The 23666-nt window shown below is 44.2% G+C and overlaps 1 protein-coding gene across 6 annotated transcripts in view; it reads right to left on the bottom strand.

Annotated features, from left to right (window-relative positions):
* IKZF3 (IKAROS family zinc finger 3) overlaps positions 1 to 23666 on the bottom strand; it is an 86743-nt gene that overhangs the window by 12713 nt on the left and 50364 nt on the right. For all 6 annotated transcript variants that reach the window (XM_053262955.1, XM_053262954.1, XM_053262956.1 and 3 more), the window contains one exon: positions 12091 to 12207. In XM_053262955.1, coding sequence (XP_053118930.1) covers positions 12091 to 12207 — 117 coding nt within the window. The remainder of the gene's footprint in view (positions 1 to 12090; positions 12208 to 23666) is intronic.

The raw sequence follows: 23666 nt of genomic DNA, 5'->3' as shown, positions 1-23666 counted from the left end.
CCTTCCCCTACAGAACTACACTTCTCACAGTTCCCTGGGTAGAGAGAATGTAAAACAAAGGGGCCATTCACAGGACCTACCAGGTGAGTGGGTGGAAGGCTTCCGAAACCTTGCCTTCCCCCCAGACAATCACTGTTTAGCTGATGGGAGCGCAGAGAGCACCCCCACATGATCAGCCCTGCTCCATGCAGTGTGGAGCAGGGCAGACTGATCTGAGGCTGGGTCTCATTGTCCCAGCCTCCATGAAGCCCACAATAAACCGTGCAGCATGCCCACTGCATTGGAGGATTCCCCCCAAGGATGGGCACTCTAGGCGCCCAACTTTGTGTGCAGCCAGGCTGGAAGCAGCCCATGCTTGCACAGGAGCAGGTAGCCGAGGGTAAGGAAGCGCTTGCTCCTTTAACCTCAGCTAACAGCTGGGCTTGAAAGTCAGGCTAGACGGTGCTGGCCCGCCGGGATTGGGCCCGATCCCGGCGGTTCTCATTCATCCCTAGCCTGGGTTAGGCTGCATGTGATAACAGCCTCAGCATGTACATATTACATGCTCTTCAAGTGGCTCATGCAATACTCCACCTACTTAGTTAAATCTCCCCTCCATTGCTCCACGTTGCCACCATATAGCTGTAATATTTACCTGCAGCTCTTCTGAAATGAAAATCCCTGCTATAGAGGAGGCAAAAACTAAAATAGGCTATTTATTAAAAACTCTTCTTACATGGAAAATTTCCACATACATGTTCATCACTTGACAGCAGCTTGAACTAGACATTTGAAAATATGAATGGACCACCACACAGACCAAATTTCTGTATTACAAACACCACTTGTTTCAACAGAATCAGCTCACACATTTAGCTGGCAATAATAAAAAATCAAGATAGATAGATAGATAGATAGAGTGAGAGATAGAGCGAGAGAGAGATACGTACATCCTAGGCGTACCCATCTCTAATCTTATGCGTGGCAGCTCTCGCAAGAAGCTGCTGGACTAGTGACGGGATGCAGAGAAAACGGCTGCTTGGATGAGGAGGCGGCGGGCCCGGCCCAGCCACCAGGATGAGGCGATGTCTGGGCCACCAGGAGGTGGTGGTGGCGGGCCCGGCCCGGCCGCTGGGATGAGGATGAGGCAGCGGCGGGTCTGGCCTGGATGCCGGGATGATGATGATGAGGCAGTGGCAGGCCCGGCGCAGCCACCGGGATAAGGAGGAGGAGGTGGCGGCAGGCCCCGCCCAGATGCCGGATTGAGGAGGTGGAGGAAGGAGGGGATGGGCTGGCTTGAAAGCAGGCCAGAAACCACGGGGCGGGGGGGAGAGAAGTGGGCCGGGCGGGCTGTCAGAGGTGCAGATGCTCTGCGCCCAGCCCAGCTAATATATATGAAATGGCCCATGAGGCCTCTTAGTGTCAGAATGAAATGGGGGGGAAACACATGTATACAAATAGAACAAACTAAATATGTTGATCGAGCAGGGCCAGGTCTAGGCATCCAAGTCCCTGCTTGGTCAAGATTTGTAACCCCTTCCCTTTCCATCCCCAAGATCTGTACCCTCATTCCTTACTCATGGACAGATAAGGGGATGAACTGCAGGGCCCAGAAGTGCACGGTCTGAGGGCAGAGACAGCAGTGGAGTAAAAAACAGTCACTGGTTGCTAGGCTTAACAACATCAAAGGGGAGCACCCAATTTAGATATTTTTTGGAGGGTCTTCACCCTCTTCAGCCCACTCCCTTCCTGTTACTCTTCTGCCCTTTAACTGACTGAACAGAAGTTGAACAGGCATTAGTAAGGGATGGAACATTCTAGTGGGTGGAGGGGTTCGCTGGGGTGAGGGAAATGGAAAGCAGGTGTGAAGAGATCTTCCTTCGGTGGGAGTTGTTGGGGCACAAATGAGGTTAAAGAGGGTTTTTTAAATGAATGACGCAGCCAAAGCACACTGATGACCTGAGCAGAACTTGGCAAGCACATGTTTTTCTTTCTTTATCTGTGGATCTCAGCAGTCTCGAATGGGTGTGGTAGTAGGGACATTTTCCCCAGGGGCAACCTGAGCAAGGGTGCAAATTATGCTTCAGAAGAGTATGTAATTAATTGATATTTATGAACATTAAAAAAAAATGGCCTCCCCACCCCCCACCCCCCCAAAAAATCACGTATACAATATTTACAGATTTGCAGAGGAAAAGCAGGCTTTTTTAAGGGAGGCTTAGTGAGAACAGGAACCAAGCATAATGGCACCACTGCAGCATTAGCCTGCAAATATGGAGTCCAACACAGTAAAGCAAATTCAGACACCAATCTACTGCATGTTATTCTTCCCCTCTTTTAATCCAGGGGTTCCCAACAAGGGGTACTAATACCCTTAGGGGTATTTGATGGTCTCCCAGGGGGTACTCAGAGTCCTCCTGCCTCCCTACATTGCAGCTGTGCTATTAGTAAACATAAGAACAGCCCTGCTGGATCAGGCCAAAGGCATCCTGTTTCACACAGTGGCCCACCAGATGCCTCTGAGAAGCCCACAGGCAAGAGGAGAGAGCATGCCCTCTCTCCTGCTGTCACTCCCCTGCAACTGGTATTTAGAGGCATCTTGCCTCTGAGTCTGGAGGTGGCCCATAGCCACCAGACTAGTAGCCACTGATAGACCTGTCCTCCATGAATTTGTCTAAACCCCTTTTAAAGCCATCAGAGCGAGTGGCCATCGCCACATCCTGTAGCAGAGAATTCCATAAATTATGTGCTGTGTGAAAAAGTACTTTAGTTGGTCCTAAATTTCCTGGCCTTCAGTTTCAAGGGATGACTCCTAGTTCTAGTGTTGTGAGAGAGGGAGAAAAATTTCTTTCTGTCCACTCTCTCTGCTCCATGCATACTTTTATACACCTCTTTCACGTTCCCCCATAGTTCCACACCTGCAGATTGCTGGTTTGAAGTTTGCATGTCCTCAGCAATATGTTTGCTGCAGAAGGGAAGGGAAGAAACCTCCTCTGCTCCTGATTGGCAAGCTACGTGCTGAAGTGTAGCACCCCTCCCCTCAGCCTGACTTAGACGCTTCAGAAAATTGGCACCGAGTACTCTAATTGAAATTAATAGGATTTGTCCCATTAATTGCAGTAATACTGCTTATAAGCAAATTCGTGTGGATATGAGCCAGTGACTATAGTAGCCTGTCTCCGTAACTATCTATATATTTATATCTCCTAGGCATACCCGTTGCTAAGCCCATGTGTGGCAGCTCTCGTGAGAGAGTCTGCGAACAGCTGCTGGACTGGTGATGGGGACAGGAAGAAAATGGCCGCCAGGATGAGGAGGTGGCGGGCCGGGCCGGGCCGGGCCGGCCACTGGGAGCAGGCAGTGGCGAGCAGGAGGAGGGGACTTGCTGGCTTGAAAGCCGGCCAGTAACCGCAACCAGGTGGGGCGGGGGGAAGCTGGCCGGGTGGGTGGGCCAGCAGAAGCGCAGATGCTCTGTGCCCGGCCCAGCTAGTAACACTTTAATTTGTGCTTTTATGTATATATGTGTATGCATATACAAAAATTTATATGTTATGAGATGGGCTACTCACTGGCTTACATTCATATTACATTGCTCATAAGCAGTCTTGTTGAAATTACCAGGATATGTTTACTTGTCCTATTAATTTCAATGGGAGTACACGAGTAACTTACTCTGGGTATGTCAGTGACTACAGTAGCCTGAAGGGGTACACTTGTTGAAATAGGTTGGGAGTCCCTGCTCTAATCTAAGAAATACATGGTGGTTCATGGCTTCTTTTTGTTTTATCCACAGTGTGAGGTAGATCAGGCTAAGAACTTAAGATCAGGCTAAAATGCCCAGAGACGCAAGTTCTGGGAGGTATAGAAATATTTTAAATCGTAGAGCCCAGGTTAGCAGAGCGCTCAACTTAAGGGAGGGCTCCATAAGCGGGTTAACCACTTGAGAGCAACTGGGCTCCCCTGCGAAGCCCTGTGGTTCTCATGGTCTCCAGAAAGCGGACTAGGCTCCCTTAGTCCACTTTTTGGTGATTGTGAGAATCACCTCAACATCATGCTTCTGAGACTCTGTCCTGGGTGTGCTTCCTGATTGGTAGAAGGCAAACTCAGGGCAAAGCCACATAAAGAGACACAACAGACAACCTCCTCTGAGGGTGAGCAACCCTGCTGTATCTCTGTATCAGGAGGGATTCCATGCAAGATCTAACACACACACCCCGTCATGTAACTGTGTCAGAATGTCACAGGGACCCCCACCAGTAGAGGCTGATAGGACAGAGGCAAGGGCAGATGAGTGAACAGGCACAGTGGGCAATCTCTTCAGATGGCAGGGGATTTGGGATAAAAGAAATATTTAATTTATTTTTGACAGCACACAATTTTCTGACATCCTTTATCTGGAGGCACTGGAGACTGAATGTAGGCAAGTGGCAAACCTGGGCAGAGTGGTTCCATCACAACTTCTCATTGGCTTTGTTCCTGCAGCCTAATACAGTTTTATACATTTATTCATTGAAAACTGCTAGAGGGGCAGGAGAAAACCTGCTTAGCAATACAAAAGCTCCCAGGTGATCTTTTCCAATATATATGGTCATAAGTGGCTGGGTGGAAGGATTAAACCCCTTAAGCTTCTAGTTAGGTCCTGAGGAGGAAGCCCAAACCCTGAAACTGCTGGTCAAACTCTGAAACTTGATAACCCTAGGAACAAACAAACATTGCTCACTATGTTTCTGTATTTGGCTGGTGCCACTAGTTAGTAATGTTAGAAAATAATCTTGTGCAGCAAAGTTGCATGAGTTGTAGATGGAAATATAGCTGGTGCAGGATTCCTATACAGAATCCTTCTAAAAGGTTACAAATAAGCACTGCTAGTTGATTTTGTGCAGGTGGCTGGCAGCTCTTCTTTGTGGCTATGGTGCTCCCCCTCTGCATTTGCAGAGTCTGGGGGAAAAATTAAGGTGAACTTTATGTTTGTTTGAGGCAACCATTAAGAGAGAGAGAGAGAGAGAGAGAGAGAGAGAGAGAGAGAGAGAATAGCAGTTAGTCACAGGATCTTCTTGCAAGATCAGATAAAAATGCAGTACTAGAGATCCACTTGTCAAAACTCTGGGAGGTGCCTGCCTATTGAATATGGGGTGGTGGAAGTGGCAGGCAGGGGGTGGGGTGGGGGGAGATGTCCAGCACTGGGTTTGGCATTTTTGCATTGAAGCTAAAAGTCTGCTCCGGGCTTATATTGTTGTTGTTATTGTTATATACACAATTTGAGAACAGAAAAATTTGAGTCCCTTCTGAGGTCTGGTGCAAAGAGCTACTGTTTCTTGGTAAGGCTTATTCTCAGAGAGTCTGGTCAAGAGACCAGCAGGATCCACTAGGGCTAAAACCTCAATTACGGTTGCTAACAAACCAGGAAAACTTCTGCATAGCCTGTTTTTGTATAACAACACTTCAAGTTGTAGAAATCAGTAGGTGAAGCTTTTCACAGCATGGAAATATACATGATAAGGCTCTCCACATGAGCAGTGTGGAGAGCCTGAACGGGGTTTGCGGGGAAATCGGGCTTGACCCGCTCTCCCTGCACACGAGCAGGAAGCCCTCCCTGGGAGGCCAGATAGGCAGCCCAGATGATTACCGCCTCTGTCATGGAGCCAGTTAGGGCAGCAGGGTTAGGGGGCCTCTCATCCCCCGGAAGTCCTGGAATGGCCCGCATGAGTGCATGGGGCATTCTGAGGAGCCCCCTGATGCCAGAAGGCTTGTTGTAGCCTCCCGGTTGTTGTAGCCACCCGGTTGGGGGGCTACTCGTGAGTCGCTACAGCACGGAGCCATGCTGCGGTGACACATGAGCAGATAATCCGCTTTTTGGGCACTCCTGTGCCCCAAACCTGGGTTAAGCAGTGGGCTACCCAAGAGGGTTTGCCGCTGCGCCGCCGGGAGCTGCATGGCTCCCAGCAGTTCTCACGTGCAGTGGGGACTGGGCTGGGCTCCCTTAGCCTGGTTCCCACTGCACGTGAGAATAGCCTCGATCACTTGCTAGCATTAACATGTTAAGCGGCTGCTAAAGCTGATGCTAAAGAAACAATTAGATAATTGGGTTGAAATGTTGGAAAATTGTTTAAACTGGTAGATTAAGACTTGGGGATTCCTAAGAAAGAAAGAAAGAAAGAAAGAAAGAAAGAAAGAAAGAAAGAAAGAAAGAAAGAAAGAAAGAAAGAAAGAAAGAAAGAATTTGGTCTTTTACTCTGATCAGGGTGGTGGTCCGTGGTTGGGGACTCCTGTCAACTCCCCATTGTCATGGACAGACCACCATCTGCAACCACAACCTACCTCTGTAGGGGTGAAGGACCTATTAGTAGGGATGTGCACGGAACCGGCAATGGCCGGTTCACCGGCGGCGGGGTTACCTTTAAAGAGCAGGGAGGGTCCTCTTACCCCCACCCACTGCCGTTTCCCCCGCCGGTGCTGTGTTTAAAAATGGTCCCGTGGGGTGGCAGCATACCTCCTTGCTGCCCTGGTGCATGTCAGTGCTCCTTAAAAGGTACCCGCCTCCCCCTAGCTGTTGAATTAGCCAAACTGCCGGACCTTTGAACCAGTTCAGAGGTCTGTAAAAGGGCCTCTGAACCGGTTCCTGCACATACCTACCTATTAGGTTAGTCTGCCCGAGAGGGTTATTTGATCCAATAGGATTCCAAGAAGCTTTGGAAGGGTTTAGATTTGGTTCTGCTAGTGATACTGTCGACGCTTTGGTGCAAACATGGAATAATGAACTCATTAGAGCAGTAGACACAATTGCTCCTAAGTGTCCTCTCTGACTTGTTTCAAAATTAACCCTGTGGTATTCGGAAGAATTACGGGAGGTGAAGCGGCAAAGTAGACTAGAGTGCAAGTGTAGGAAGACCCGGTGCGAATCTGACAGATCACAACGTAGAGTACATTTGAAGATGCTCTGGCTGTGCAGGCAGCAAGGAAGCCGTTCTTTTCTGTCCACATTGCCTCTGCAAATTCACAACCAGCAGGGTTATCTAGGGTTGTGAGAGAGCTAGTATGTACCCCCTCCCCATTGAATTTGAACTTGGAACCATTCGTCACTCGCTATGATGTTTTCAATTACTTTGTTTCAGATAAAATATCTCGTATTCGGGCTGAACTGGATTCCACAGCTACTGCAGAGTCTACTGTGGAGATGTCCAGCAACTCCTCTTATAGGATTAGACTGGATCACTTTCAGTTTGTGACTCCTGAGGATGTGGACAAACCGCTTCGGACTGTATGTCCTACAATCTGTTCTGTTGACCCTTGCCCAACTTGGCTTAATTTTATCTGATAACTATATTATCAAAGAGGGTCAGGTAAATATTATAAATGCTTCTCCGAGGCCTGGCAGAATGCTTTCATGTTGTATTATTAAATAAGGATGCCTCTTTATCTGAAGAAACCTGCATTGGATTCCTCAGAGTTAGCTAATTACAGACCCGTTTCCAATCTTCTATGGTTGGGCAAGGTGATTAAGCAGGTGGTGGCCTCTCAGCAGTTTTGGATGATACAGATTATCTAGACCAGGCCTGCTCAACTTTGGCCTACCAGCTGTTTTTGGCCTACAACTCCCATAATCCCCAGCCACAGTGGCCAATAGCCAGGGATTATGGGAGTTGTAGGCCAACATCTGCAGGAGGGCCGAAGCTGAGCAGCCCTGAAATTTCAAGCCAGCTTTCAAGGGGGCAATGGGGTTGAGACTGCCTTGGTTGGCCTGACTGATGAGCTCCAATTGGCTACTGACAGATAAAGTATGTCTCTGCTGATCCTTTTGGATCTCTTGGTGGCTTTCGATACCATTGACCGTGGTATTCTTCTCGGTCGCCTGAGGGAGATGGGATTAGGTGGCACTGTTTTACAGTGGTTCTGTTCCTACCTCTCTGGTAGATTTCAGATGATGTTGCCTGGAGACTGCTGCTCTGCAAAGTGAGAAATAAAGTATGGAATTCCACAAGGCTCCATACTATCTCCAATGCTTTTTAACATCTACATCAAACCACTGGGAGAGATCATCAGAAGATTTGGTGCAGGGTGTTATCAATATGCTTATAACACCCAAATCTATTTCTCCTTACCAAGAAATGGCATAACTTCCCTAAATGCCTGCCTGGAGGCGGTAATGGGCTAGATGAGGGATAACAATAAACTGAAGTTGAATCCAAATAAGATGAAGGTACTGACTGTGGAGGGTCAGGACCCGAGAGATGGTTTAGATATGCATGTTCTGGATGGGGTTACATTCCCTGTGAATGATCAGGTACGTAGCTTGGGAGTGCTCCTGGCTCCCAAACTCTCTCTGGTTTTTCAGGTTGAGGCAGTGGCCAGGAGCGCTTTTTATCAGCTTTGACTGATATATCAGCTACGCCCATTTCTGACGGTATATGATCTTAAAACAGTGGTACATATGCTGGCAACCTCAATGGTTGACTATTGTAATGTATTCAATGTGGTGCTGCCTTTGTACATAGTCCAGAAACTACAACTGGTACAGAATGCAGCATCCAGACTGGTCTCTGGGACAACCCAAATGGACCATATAATAGGTATGTGCACGGGACAGCATTTGCATTACATTCTGAGGTTGAGCCGATTGTTCCGATGGAACAAACCTGTTCCAGCTTGAAATGTTCTGAGCACCATTTTGGACTAAAAAATGTAGCTCTTCTGGCATCTGTGCATGTGTGCATCTGTGCATGCCATTTACTTGGTGGTGCTGACCGTGCATGTGCAGAGGCCAGAAGAGCACCATTTGGGAGTCCAAAATGGCACTCTGAACATTTCAAGTTTTCCGAGTCAAAACGGGGTTGCAATTCAGTAAATAATACAATAAAATATAGAAAAAATACCTGAAAAATCACCCCCTGACCCCTGAAAATCATCCCCTGACCCCAAAAAATCATGGGGGGGGGGACACAAACCCAAAATTGACAAAAAATCTTGCCAATCTGCGGATACTCGGATCATGGTTGCCACAATTTCCCAGTCACAGATACTCAAAACTGTAATTGGGAAACCCGCAGTTGGCAAGGGATGACTGTATATCCTATATAATAAAAGGCTAAGTGAGTGGCCATGGCTTTGGAATGTTGGGGATCTGCGTCCCTGCCTCCCTGGGCTGTTCTGGGCCTGCGCGAAGCACAGGCCCAGAAGAGCCCAAGGGACACAGGACCTCAGACACCAGTGTCCCACAGCCACGGGCGGCCATTAGCCGGTGTGTGGCGGCGGGGGAAAGTGGCCGAGGCGGCGGCAGAGCCGCCGCCTCGGCCATGAGCTGCGGCACGGCGAGAGGAGGCCGAGGCAACCAGAAGCGGCCGCCCTGAAAAAGGCGAGGGCAATGGCGGCGGGGGAAGACCGAGACGGGGGACAGGGAAGCTGGGCGAGGTGGCGGCGAAGCCGCCAACGAGGCCCCCGCCCGCTCACAGCCGTCGCCGCCGCCTGCTCACCCGCCCTCCCAGCTGCCCAAAATCACCTTCCCTGCTCCCCCCCAAAAAAGATTAAGGGCCAAAATGGCCCATGAGAAGGTTGCCGCCCCCGCCTATCGCCCTCCCAGCTGTTGAAGACCACCTTACCCGCTCCAGCCCGAGGGAAAAGAGAGGAGCTCACGAGCAGAGCTCCTCTCTGTGCTAAGTCACTGCTCAAACTGCCGCTATGGACGCAAAGGACGCCTATTGCGTCCATTGCGAAAGTATAGGCAGCAGCTTAACACAGAGAATAGCTCTGTTTCCGAGTTCCTCTCTTCTCCTTCGGGATGGAGCGGGTAAGGTGGGCTCCGGCAGCTGGGTGCGCGGGAGGGCGATAGGCGGGGGCGGCCACCTTCTCATGGGCCATTTTGGCCGTTATTCATCCACCCCCCCCCCAAAAAAGTAAAAGCAAAATAAGGAAGAACAAAAACAGAGAACAACAACAAAACAAAAAACAAAAAGAGAGAGGGGACAAGGGTGGGGGGAAGAGACAGAAAGAGAGAGAGAGACAGAAAAGACGGGATAGAAAGCTAGCGCCCGTTATCATAACGGGCTTAAAAATACTAGTTATTATATAAAGGAATAAAAAAAGATTGAAGATGTTCCTTTTCCTCTCAAAAAATGAATGGTAGCTTTTACTGATTAAATTGTTCAGTTTCTTTCACAGGCCCCTAAATTGAGGTTTGGGTAACAGGCAAATGTATGTACCTTTTAATACATAAAAGGAAAATTATTTATCAACATAAAAGTCAGATGATTTATCAATCAGTTGCACAACTGGATAGTTTTTCTCATTGCCTTTCACATATGTTTTGTTCTGCTCTTATAATTTGCAGTCTAAGGGCATAAGATCAGTCTGCTAATACAAACATAATATAATGATACTATTATACATATAAAATATCAATAATTTTAAAAACCCAATATAATGCTATTTATGCTACTGGTATAAATACTCTCTAAAATTTTATTAGCATATTTACTAATTATTCCAGGGATAACTTGGCAAAGTAATTAGTTCTATTGTAAAGAAAATGATCAGAAATAATTTGTGTAATTAGTATTGCATATTCAGAGTAAAAACAATCTGAAGGTACATGAAAGAATTTCTGTGAAGCGGTGTGTGTATGTGTGTGGGCATCTCAAACACACATGCACGCACACATGTTAATTTTGTTTCCCACCTGTGGAAATCCCTCCCTAAAGACATTTCGCTGATATCAAACCCAATATTACTGTTGGTGCCAGGAGTAAACATTTTCCTTTGCCCAGGCCTCATGGTTTGTTTTTATGCTGAAAATTCTAACTGCTTTTCTATTCTGCATTGTTGTATGTTATTGGTTGTGTTCTAAGAGCTTCATTGAAGAGTGGCTACCAATTATAATAAATAAAGTAAAAAAACTGCATTTACGCACACAGGCAGATATATGCATCTCCCACGCATTGCTGTTCTACATACAATTGCCACGAATCAGCAATCAATGTGCAAAAGATTCCAAGACTGCAAGCCCTGAACTAGCTGAAGAGTAATCTACTAAAGCTACACTACATTAATGGAGCTGGGGGCCATGTTTAATCAGTACAGGTGATTTTTAAAATGTGGGCCTTAGTTAATGACCCAATTGTTTATTCTTTTAAACACAATCTGGGTTGTGATATCTGACTTTAATAGGGAATTGGGAGCGGGGAGGAGAATTAAAGCTGCCCTTTCTTCCTCACAATGAATAGCATCTTTAGCTCATTAAGTTGCAAGTTATCTCACACTTCCTTCCACTTAAAAAAAAGTATGCTGAGGTTTTGGAAGTATGCACATTTATTTAAAAATTAATTAATTAACATGCAGTTAATACATCAACTAAAAATTATTTGAGTTGCTGACAACCCTAGCAAAACACATTTCCACAAGGCAGATCGGCCTTAAGGCTTAAAGTTGCCAATTCTGACTGAAGCTATTAATGGAGGTGCCCCCACCCCACCCCAGTTCCCCCAGACCCCATTATTTTTCACAATATCAAGTAATTAAAATCTTCAGGATTGCTTTCAACAGTTCCTTGAATAGTCCAGGCCAATCCTAGAGGGTTGGCTTGCTGCATAGGGGAACACAGTGCACAGTGGGGTAACAGATGCAGAATCCTATGCATTGCCCCACAGAGAGCTGCCTGTATGCATACCAGTGCATCCCGCCCCATTGTCTGTGTGTCTTCTGGATCACACTGTTCACTGAACCTGGGCAACTTACTTGGAATTAACTACAATGCAAATAAATCAAATTATCTTTTGCTGGCACTGGGCGTCAGTATATACCCCATGTGAATACAGCTTATCACTTACCTTCAAGAGCTTTCCTATTAAGTTCAACACAGAGAGCAAGTCTGCACGTGCTAAGGAATACACACAAAGCACATAAAGAGGGAAAAGTCAGGCACAAAGAGGCACCATGCACACATGCTTCAGGGCCAATATAGGATGTTGGATGTGGGAGAATGCAATTTCCTGTATGTGACACAATTTCTGCATCTGATAATTGCAAGCTTCTGAACTTATTTTTGAAGAAGAACCATGCAAAATTACCAATTCTTCTCATGGCTGTATCCAAATGAGAGTTTATTTTAAAAAACATTCTTACCAATAAATTTCTGGGGCATAGAACTTTTCCGTTTGGCCACATTGCTCGCTAAACGGTCCAGCACAAGGGCCCGTTCGGTTCCCATCTCGGTTTTGCTGTGCCTTCCCTCCACGTTTTCTAAATTGGGAAAAGAAAAGAGAAAAATTAACACCAAAGGAAAATAAATGCAGAAAAGGAAGCACAAACGGGCAGAACATGCAGTTGCCTACAACGGTTTAGCCAGGAGAGCTGAATGGAACATGCTGTCTGTTCTAATCCTTGTTCTCATACCTCTACTTCACCCCTGTGGTCAGCAGTTCTGGGGACAAAACACCACACTTCCAAACCCTGCAATTCTCAGGTTCATCAAGAACCTCAAAGAATTAACATCTTGATTGTACACTTCCTCTTGCTAATGAACAGTCTGGACCTGGTAGTTTGTGAAATGTAGAAAGAGACCTTGTCCCTCCCTTCCCCCGCCCAACTTTCCATTCGATTTTGAGTAAGATTGCAAGACACCTGCAAATAGGCCAAACACTTAAAAGGCAACTGCAAAAGAGAAACATCCAACCTTTTGATCATAGTAACACTGCTGTGCTAAGAAAAAGCAATTTAATGAATCCCTAACATCCTCCCGCATGAAGCATACTTTATTTATTATTATTCAAAATAATCAAGGTACACAGTGCTTCACAGTGTAACATAAGGAAAAGACAAGTATCTGCTTTGAGGTGTTTATGATAAAAATTATTTCAGAGTGGGAGACAACAGGGAAGGAAAGAAGGAAAGTGGAAACGGTAACAGGGGGGAAATATGTATGCAAAAAGTCCCACACAATCAGTCCTATTCATGTGCCTGAATGGGCACATAAATTCATGTGCATGGGGTTCATTCACAAACAAGCCCCATGCACCTGGGATCCCATCATGAAGAAGAGGCTCCCACTACAGCAGTGTGTGATGAGGGGACTTAGGCATTGTTATACGGGCTTAAGGGATTGGACCTAAAGATGTGAAGGGGCGGGGGCGGGGTATGGAAACATTAAAAAAAAACAACCACGCACGCACACACAAACACAAACCAGTTTTTTCCCCAAAGGGTTTTTCTGTCCCCGCCCTCCCCCCCAATGAAAAAATTGAGAATTATGATTTTTTAAAAAATTATGAATAAAATATTTTATAAAAGGTGTTTAAATATATTCATATAAGGAAAGGTGATCTGGCCTTTACCCCCCCAAGTTTCTTGCTTGCTTCAGATTCCTCCATCTTCTGCAGCATGTGAAATAAATTGGTCTGTGTTTGAAAATATACCAGTTCACGAAATAAATGAACACGTGAAAAGGTAGAGAGGCTTGTCTCAATCCAGCAATTCAGTTTTCATAAGTCATTATGATGATAAAAATGAAGGATCAGAAGAAGCAGAAACTGCTGATAGTGATAGCTCATAAAATGAGGCTGATCAGACAAAGTTTCATGATGAATATGCTCACCCCACTCTTCAGTTGGCAGGGTGCTACACTGTATGTAAACCATTTTTTTCTTTCTGTTTTCAACATTAACTTTTCGCCTGCTTCTCTTAAACTGTTTTTGACAGCTTGTGAAAAGCAGGCCAAAAGTTATTGTTGAAAATAGAAGAAACTGTCTGACAGAGGATTCTGGATTCCTTGGAGTTCATCAGATTGCAGTCCATTTGTAACAAAAATTACATAACATTTTAAAGGAAATTATTACATTTGGACTAATTGTCTGAATAAACTATATCTTTAAATGTAATATACCAAACATGGTCAATGTTATGAGCAAAGCAGGTTATACACAATAAATGCTCCTAAAGAAGCAATGTGACTTTAGACCTGTAAAAAGCACTTTAAAAGGGCACTCAATAAAAAGTATTGCATATATTTGAATTTCCCCCCAAATTTTCATTTCTTTCTGGGGGGAAATGGGGGAAATGGTTTTTTCATGACTTCAAAATTTCCGGAAATTTTACATCTCTTGGTGGGCCAAAGGAAGACAATACGAAAGGCTTCATGGAAGAGGCATGCTCTGAGGAAGGATTTCAAGGAAGTAAGAGAGAGAGGTAGCACTGCGTAGAGTGTTCTGGGAGGAGGATTCAAATATAAGAAGCAGCAAGTGAGAACCGATGGAGTTTATATGGAAATAAGAGACTTATTGGTTGAGAGTGGTTGTGTTGGAGGAGCAACACAGGCATAGATATATAATCATAACATCAGGGAGAAGGCAAAGTCAAGAAGGGCTTTGAATTTCAATTGAAAGCAAGGGGCCAGTGATTTATCTCTTTTTCAGTACTATATGCTTATTGGTTTACAAGGCTAACAATCTTCAAATAATCATATAAAAATAATTACAAATAATAACTGAAAGTAAAAAAAAAAGGTCAACATTGTCTTCCAAAGATAATATGGTTTACAAAAATCATATGAAGCTAGCATCATATCAACACAGTATCTAAACAGAAGCTTTTCAGGACAGGGAAATGTGTTTTGTCATCATATTTCATTGCTAGAGTACCATATAGCATGGTGTAGTGTTTAGAGTGTTGGACTAATTCTGGCGAGACCAAAGTTCAAATCTGAATTCGGCCATGAAACTCACTGTCACTTATTTCACAGGGTTGTTGTGAGGATAAACATAACCATGCACGCCACTCTGGGCTTCTTGGAGGAAGAGCGGGGTAAAAATGCAAAAATAAACAAAAAAAATTTAAATTACTCCATCATGACAGAAAGACAAATTATTCTATTAGAGGAGAGGTTCTCAACCACAGAGCCCAGTGCCCACACCTACAATGGTACAGACATTGTTGCTGGGGATTATAGAAACTGTAGTCCAAAAATATCTAGAGACTCAAGTTTGGGAAACCCTGTATTAGAGGCTGTATCTATTGAACTGATATACTGTACTTTAGATTCCATCAGTGAGTCTAGTCATATCAAATAAGGCTCACAAATCATATTTAACCAGTGCCAAAGTCATCTAGCACTGTGGTTTTCAGCCTGTGTTCCTAGGATTCCAAGGCTGGGGTTCTTGGAAGCTTAGCAGTAGCTCCTCAATGAGGTTGGTAATAACAGTCAATCTTTTGGAAAGGCAGCATGTCTTTAATGGATCCCCCCTCCCACCCAGTGCAAAGGTATGAGAGAGTGTTGGACATGTTCTAGGATACAGTTTGCATAGGTCAAAAGCAGGCCCCAACAGGCTTAACTACAGCCCCTATGACAAACAGAGGGGTCATCCTAGAATGTGCCTCAAAATGAAGCAAACACAAAAAGAGAATCTTGTGGCACCTTAAAGGCAAACATATTCATTGCGGTATAAGCTTTTGTGGGTCACAGCCTACTTCATCAGATACTCTCAGGGATCCTCAACGTTGGGCCCCCAGATGTTAGTGGACTTCAACTCCCATAATCCCAAGAACCAGTGGCCTTTGGTTGGGGATTATGGGAGATGAAGTCCAATAACATCTGGGGGCCCAACGTTGAGGATCCCTGCTCTAGTTCATGAAAGCTTCTGTTGCAGTGAATTTGTTAGATTTGTTTATCTGTCCATGTCCATTATTCATGCCCATTATTCAAGTCACTTCTCCCTTGGATGATCATTCCCATTGGGAGTACTGGTGGAAGTGTGATGATGTACTCTTTAGCAGGCGTAGAGCCTTCCCAGCTTTGGTAGCAGCTCCAGCAGGATTTAAAGTGCCACAGAAGCAGCAAGTTTATCTCTCCCTCGGATCAGCACCTCGCTGTATAGCATGTAAGCAACTGTAATTTATTTATTTATTTATTTATTTTATTATTATTATTATTTATAAATATTTATATACTGCTTTTTAACAAAAAAAGGTTATCAAAGCAGTTTATACAGAAAAATAAATAAGATGGTTCCCTCTTATTTGGTTCACAAAAGGCTCACAATCTAAACAGAAACATAAGATAGACACCAGGAACAATAACTAAAGGATGCTATGCTGGGTTGGATTGGATAGGGACAGTTTGTATATTCATAGTACATTCATAGTAGTAACAGACAATTGCTAAATATAAGAGAATTGCCAATTTTAAAAGGCGCCTCTTAGGGATGTGCACAAAATAGATCTTGTGTTCTGTCCTGAGCGCGGAATAGAATGCAGGATCCACACAACGTTCTGTTGGAACAACTGGTTGAGCTGGTTGTTCTAACAAAACAACCCCATTCCTTCGGAATGTTCCAAGAATGTTCCATTCTTCTGGTCTGTGCACACTCATGGTGGCCATTTGGGTGGTGATGCTTAACACACAAATCGCCGCTGCACATGCACAGAAGCCAGAAGAGCACCATTTTGGATTCCAAAATGGTGCTTTGGACGTTCCAAATGTTCCGAGCTCAGAATGGGGCTGTTCTATTCCATGCTCGGGACAGGGCCTTCATTTGAAGGGTGTACTGTTCCAGGCTTGAAACAGCCCAGTTCATGACTGGAACATTCTGACTGCGAACTGTTCTACACATCCCTAGTGCCTCTTTGCTTAGTTAGCAGGAGTAGCAACAGCAAATACTTAAAGTGACCCATTATACTATCTTCTATTAATATGAATTACGATTAATCTTCATTCTTCCAGCACAATTTCTCTATGGCAACAATTACGGGCACCACCAGCACTTTGCTGTATTTGCTGACAGAGACCATATCATTCAGAATCTGTGCTATTCCCTTGGAAAACCCCAATAATGAAGGAAACTTATATTTAAAAATAATACTGTATCAACCACAAAGACATAATATAGTATCACATATGAAAATTGCAAAGCTGTAAGTTAACCCCTTTGCTTGTTTTGACAACTCAATTTAAACTCCTCAGACTTATCTGAATTGGCACTGAAATTAGTCACTAAAAAAGACCTCAGGTAGGTTACTTAATTTGCTGGTTTGCACTTTACAAAGCATTTTGAAACTGAAGGCGAAGAGCCATCAAAGCACTTCTCTCCCAAATCACACTACAAAAATGAGTCAAAAAGTATGTGAGGGCAGGAACATGATTAACCACTGCAGTGGCTGTTTCACTTTTAGATTATCGTGAATTTAAAAGGTGGGTCCTGATACATAGAGCTATGCATATCCTGCAACTCTATGGAAATGCATAAAAATAGCAGAATGTGGTAGTGGGTACAGAATTCAGTTTCCTAAGAATCTCAGCTTTTGTTTTGTCTTTGTTTAAAAGCAAGTTTTTAGGTATGATGGCAGTGAACATGTGTTTGAAAGTGTATGGGAAATGCCTTCTGCAATCTCAAAATCCAAAGAGGTGGCTGAATAAGGCTTTTCATTATTGCGGGGCAGTGCTTTCCCCCTGAAAGCCTAGAAAAAGCCAGAATAAATTATGTGTTCATCTCTAGCCTTGGTCCTGAATGAGCTTTGCTTAAGGAGGTCAGCAATCTTGCTGAAATCTCATAGAAATAATAATGATGCCAACAACAATAACAACAGTAATAATACTAAATATTTGTATACATCTTTTCAGTGTCCAAAGCACTTCACATGTGTTATCTTGTAATCAGTTTTGTAATGTATTATTATCTATATTATTTCTGAGGGGGGTCTGAGGCTGAGAGGGTGTGGCTTGCCTCAGGGGTGCAGATCCCCCTGCCCAGCATTTGAGTTGTCCCCTCATTTTACTGAATTCTTCCCCTACAAAACCCAATAACCCATACCTTCAATCTCCAAAACATACTTCTCTCTCCCTCCAAAAAAATAAAGTGAGGAGTTGTTCCTCAAGCTTTCTCTCCGTTTGTACACCTGGCTTGCCTAAGACCACCTGGAGAGTTCATGGCAGAGGTGAGATTTCAACCGGGACTTCCTGATTTACATTTCACTCTCAAGTGTTCCTCCATCTGCCCCAACCTGCAGTGAAGTCTGTTACAGCCCAAAGTTACATAGATAGTTTGGCTACTACAACAAGAACTAGGCCTGACTGTTCCTCCCTATGGGGCATCAGCAGGCTGCCACTTCAGTAAGAATTAGGTCTCAGTCCCAGTATACATATACCCTCTGCAGTGCAATAGTCCTTAAAACCAAAGAACCAGTTCCATATGGCAAGGTGTTTACGTGAGGTGTGCTTGAGCAATTCCAGCAAGTGTCTGGTAACCTTGACACAAACCCTCCTTTTTGTGGTTTGCATTGTTGTGGCGGGGGTGGGGGGAGGATTGCCTAAACTGCATGGGGAATCACTTTCCCCATCGCCAGCTGAGCTGCCTTAGTCGTTACAGTTACTACTGGCTACTATGGCACAGAATGCACATGTAAACTAGGCCTACACCATACCGCAGCAATGCAAATAAGTGCACAGATGGGACTATCCCAGAGACATTAGTAATAGCCTTCCCGCCCTCAAATATCTTCGCTAGTCATTTGCAGCACACAGACAGAGAAAAAGAAGCAAACCTTTTTCAATTTCCAAAGGCTTTCCTGCCTGGGGTATTTCCAGATGGAGGATTTGGGTTTTTTTTTGTTTTTGTGGGAGGTTCACAAAATTGAATTGCTTGTGGGAGCATTTGCGCTGAGCAGGTCTTACACTAGTTCATCCCACTATTTTCTATTGCCACTAAGGCAGACGTTGCAGATTGCAGTCCCTCCCTCTTCCTCCCACTTTTCCTGCCCTGGAGATGCTTAATGTGCACATGAGCAGAAAGTAACAAATTTTAAAATGAAATTTCATTGTTGCTCAATAGTGTACTTCTGATTTACTGCACTCTTGGTTTACCAAACTTCTGCAACATATGTTGGAAGTTAAAGGACTTTGCGCTGTCTCTTGTCTCAGACAGTGGAGGACAGACTAGTGAGTCAGAGGGCTAGAGGGTCAAGACATTGGTCACCCCTTCTCCACTGCTCTGACACTATCCCTTTGAAATGTAGATTGGTACTCTTAGGGATTAACTTCCTTCCTCTCTCTCTTCCTTACCTGCCCTTCTACCTTGCAACATGGCAAGCCTCTCTCCCTGCACCATGTGTGCAGAGAAGATGCAGAATCCATCTGCATCCAGCTAGATAGATAGATTAGAGATCCTAACTCCTCACTTTCCTATCTAGAATGGAGTTCCTTAATAAATGCCTTATATATTGATTTGAAACTATGAATTGGCTCCAAGTTACTTTACTCTCAGCATACACGCATGCCTAACTAAATCCACTGTGTTGTGCCTCTGTGCACTCTGCTATAATGAGAAAGGGATTCTCTCACCACAGAGAATTTCCAACAACATATTCCATCTACCACATACTTCTCTTGAAACTCCTATAGAGCTTGGACTGAAAGAAATCAAGTGTCTCTTTGTTCTTTGGACTGCATTGCTGATATCTTAATACATTACTTCTTGAACATCCCACTGAATTCTTTCCCCTTTCTTCTGCCTGATCATCCCGCTCTAATGACTTGGCTACAATCCTATCCAAATGTTCCTGGAAGTAAGTCCCATTGAAGTTAATGGAACTAACTTCTGAGTTTAAATCATGCTGCAGAATTCATAATTCCATCTGTTTTCAAAACAACCTTAAATTGCTGCTCTTTCATTACTGGGACAGGAAGAATAAACAGCACAGTGTAAATACTGCTTATATTTTTTTAAACAATAAATGCTTGTGAGGGAAGGAACCGATAAATAAAGGAACTGAGGAGGATGAGGATCATTACACATTGCAACCTGAGGAAGACAGCATGGAGGCTGCTTCACGCAGCTGTCCTCACCGCTTTCCCCAATGTTTTAGCCATAGGGTAGAAGGGGCAGTCACTAAAATTGCTTAAAGCTGATTTATACCTTGTCAGAATGAGAAGAAAACCACATGCATAGGTAGACCCTTGTGAACCCATTAGATCATAGGAGTTTTGGACAGATAGCACAAATGGCAAATTTTGATTCAGGTGTGCTTTCAAGTTTTGAAACTTGATTTTGGGCCAATTAAATCTTTCCAATCCAACCTCTGCAATCTCAGATGAGTGGTGGGGGACACAGCAAAAAACAACTCCTTTGAAGTCTCCAAGACTGTCTCCTAGTTCTTTTCAACATTGTTGCTATTGCACTTGATTCAATCGTTTGAAAAGACACAACACAGAGAGAATTCATTCTTTCCCTAAAGAGAGTGCTACTGCACAAGAAAAGCAATACAAGTATTGCTGGTAAGAATTAATCCACCTACTTTCCTTTCATTATAATCTTAATTGATAATTACCATCTTCACAAGTTAGCCCACTTCTGCCTCAAACGTTTACGTGTCTGACATCTTGAACTGAGGTGGATGACATCAACACAAACTATGCCATTGAGGTGTCCCTATTTATCCCTACAACTGTACCAAATTTGGTCCAAATCAGTTAGGTGGTTCACAAGTTAGCCCGCTTGCACCTAAAATAGCAATAGCAATAGCAATAGCACTTACATTTATATACCGCTTTATAGCCGGAGCTCTCTAAGCGGTTTACAATGATTTAGCATATTGGCCCCAACATTCTGGGTACTCATTTTACCGACCTCGGAAGGATGGAAGGCTGAGTCAACCTTGAGCCCCTGGTCAGGATCGAACTTGTAACCTTCTGGTTACAGGGCGGCAGTTTTACCACTGCGCCACCAGGGGCTCAGGGGAAATGTTCATTCATCTGTCATCTTGAACTGGGGTGAATCACATCATCACAAACTACACAGCTGAGGTGCCTCTATGTGTCCTCTACAACTGTACCAAATTTGGTTCAAATCGGTCCAGGCATTGCAGACTTGATAGACACACACACAGATGCACACACACAAAGCTGGGTGATCTCATAAGTTTACTTTCCTTGAGAAAGGCTACAAAACATACAAAGAAAAAAAAATTAAAAGGAGAGAGCAATGATAGACCATAATATCAATCAACAATCAACTGACCTGGGGGTGAGAAATGAACAGCACAAAGTGAGAACCAGAAAATTAATGTGCTCAGGTGCAGAAGTGAGGAAGCATGCAAGGTGTACTCTGGGCAGCCAATACTCCTGTACACCAGTACCTTCGCACAGGTAACTTACTCATGTACAGGCTGAGCTATGGCCATCAATTCCTTTTCCTCCTTGCACAAAATGCTGCACCATGCTTTCAAGTTAGAGAAAATGTAGTAATAAAAATACTCCTTTTTTCATAAATTATGTTGTCTGAATCCTCAGCCTCATCAGCCATAGAAATCAGTTAACAAGATAAAATATATCACTGTCTGGAAAGATCCCTGGTCAATCAGAAGTATGTCTTCCTTGCCACAGACAAGCAGGGAAGTGGCTGTTTACAAATCTGCTGCAGCATGCCCAACAGGACTAAGTGACTGCTCGCAAGGTTACCAACCATGCTAACAGAAGCAGAGGAAGCTGTTTCTGGCTCACTTAAGCCCAGTCAACTGGAAGAGACATACTACTTGTTGACCTATATACCACAGAAGTTCTGGGTCACTTGCAAATGTCAGTCTCCGCGTTTGTCATATCCATTTATAAATATTGTTCCTACAGCTACAGTGGCAATTATGCTGCTCTTAATGAAAGGTTTGTCATTCACACAATAACCTTGGAAAATGCCAACCAAATGACTCTCTCCAAATTTGTTCTGTAGAACATAACCACAGCAGAAATTCAACATTTTCCATTGATGAATAGGTTCAAGAGGAGGCGGTTAATCAATGAATCTACGAGACTGAAATACATACCACACAGCAAAATAGTTTGTGTCCCTAAATCTCAGCCCCATCAATTAAAAGGGCTCTACTGATATATTTTAATTGATTAATCTATACTAATGAAACCAACTAAAGTTTGCAGCCCTAATATTTTTATATATGATATTAGCCTGAAAAGACCCTCATACCTCTCCAGTCAATTACTGAAGTATTGCTGTGTTGAACAAGATGTTCAAGAATGAGCAAACTGTGGAGTAGGAAAAAGAGAGTCATTGAGTTCGTTCACATGATTGTTTCGGCGCGGGAGGGCAGGGGGGGAAGGTAGGGTTGAACCTACCTAACCCCCAGATGATCACAGATGTGTGGTGTAGTGCAGGGCTCACGTGCCAGGAAAGTGAAGCCCGGCCTCCACAAATCCCTTAATACACTGCACAAGAAGCATGGTGCATTGAGAGATTTCCACTCAAGCTTGGTATCTTGGTGCTCTAGGTATCCAGCTCTCTGTCTGCTAGGGCTGCCTGAAGCCCCAGCAGACAAAAAACCCTGGACCTGGGTAAAAGGGGTACTCATGCCCTTTTACCTAGGTAAAAGGACAAGTAAAAAGCTCGGACTACCTGGGGAGGCAGCCCTGGGATTGGGCCAGGATTGGCCCCTATCCCAGCGCTTCACTGAATTGTAAGAATCAGTACAGAAACTGTGAGGGAAGGAAAAGGTTGGTTAGGTGGGGCTGGAGTAGGGGTTTAGGGACAGGACAGGGGCGTAGCTAGGGGAGAGGGGGCCCGTGTTCATCCCTCTCTTGGGCGGCCCCCCAGAGTGAGGGAGACAATGAAGAAAATAGGGAGGGATGGAGCTGGAGGGCCCTCAGGAGCTGTGGGCCCGTGTTCTTTGAACCCTTTCGTTCAATTATAGCTACGCCCCTGGGACAGGAGCTGCTGTGTGCTGCAAAAAGGTCAAGAAGGGAGATGAAGAGAGCCAAATGTGATCCTCATTCCCTAACTTCTAATTGAGAATTTTCTTTTTTTCTTTCCTCTCTGTAACCTTTGATCTATCCTAGCAGTGTCACAATTGTGAGCCTTACTAGGAAGTAATTAAAACTGTTCCCAACATGTGACTTCTGTCACCCCAAGCCCACAGCTTCACATTTTTCAGAGCGAGAGAGTATGGTTAACAAAACCTCAAAAGTGCTAAGTGAGACCTGAATGAACGGCATTGCTTCCTGTCACGCCAAATGATGTGGTCACTAATAGAATGGAGGACGGAACAAGACAACAGGTTAATAACCTGATAAGAATCTTTGTGCAGGCATGGGAGTCACATTGAATGATATGTTGCATGCAGTTTCCCCCCCACCCCTCTTCCCAGCCATGTGGTCACAAATCTTAACCTTTTCACCAGTGACAAATTCCAGAGGAGTAGTCAAGTGGGCTAACTCAGAGAAAACAAGCACTATACAAAATCCTCACCCTCTCTCCTCCAAGTAATCAATCTAGATTCTGTACACCAATAGGGCTACCCTGCTCACAGCAGCCATGATTTCCCCCTCCACCTTTTAGTCACCTAAAAAAAACCCTTAAAAATACAGTTCCACATTTTCATTTGTTTATAATTCTAATAATGCTATTTTTTCTGTCATGATCAAGTTGTATTAAGGTGTTTTTACTGGTGCTGAAATGAACACTGGCAAATATTTGAAATGTATCTCCTGCAAAATGTCACATTCTGACAAAATTCAAGGGTGAAATTTGAAATGTTGAATACGAAATTATACGCCAACATTCAAATGCTTAAGTTTGCTGGAATCTCTTGATTGTTTTGATATGTGGTCGTTAAATATGAAGTGAAGTGTCAAAAGCTGCAAACTACCAAATACTTGTCAACTATTATGTACAGTCAAATATCAAATTCTGAAAACAAATACAATCATATGTTAT

Source organism: Hemicordylus capensis, chromosome 6 (genome assembly GCF_027244095.1).
Source record: "Hemicordylus capensis ecotype Gifberg chromosome 6, rHemCap1.1.pri, whole genome shotgun sequence".
NCBI lineage: Eukaryota > Metazoa > Chordata > Lepidosauria > Squamata > Cordylidae > Hemicordylus > Hemicordylus capensis.
The sequence above is the reverse complement of the archived record's forward strand: the minus strand, read 5'-3'. Positions and strand labels throughout refer to the sequence as shown.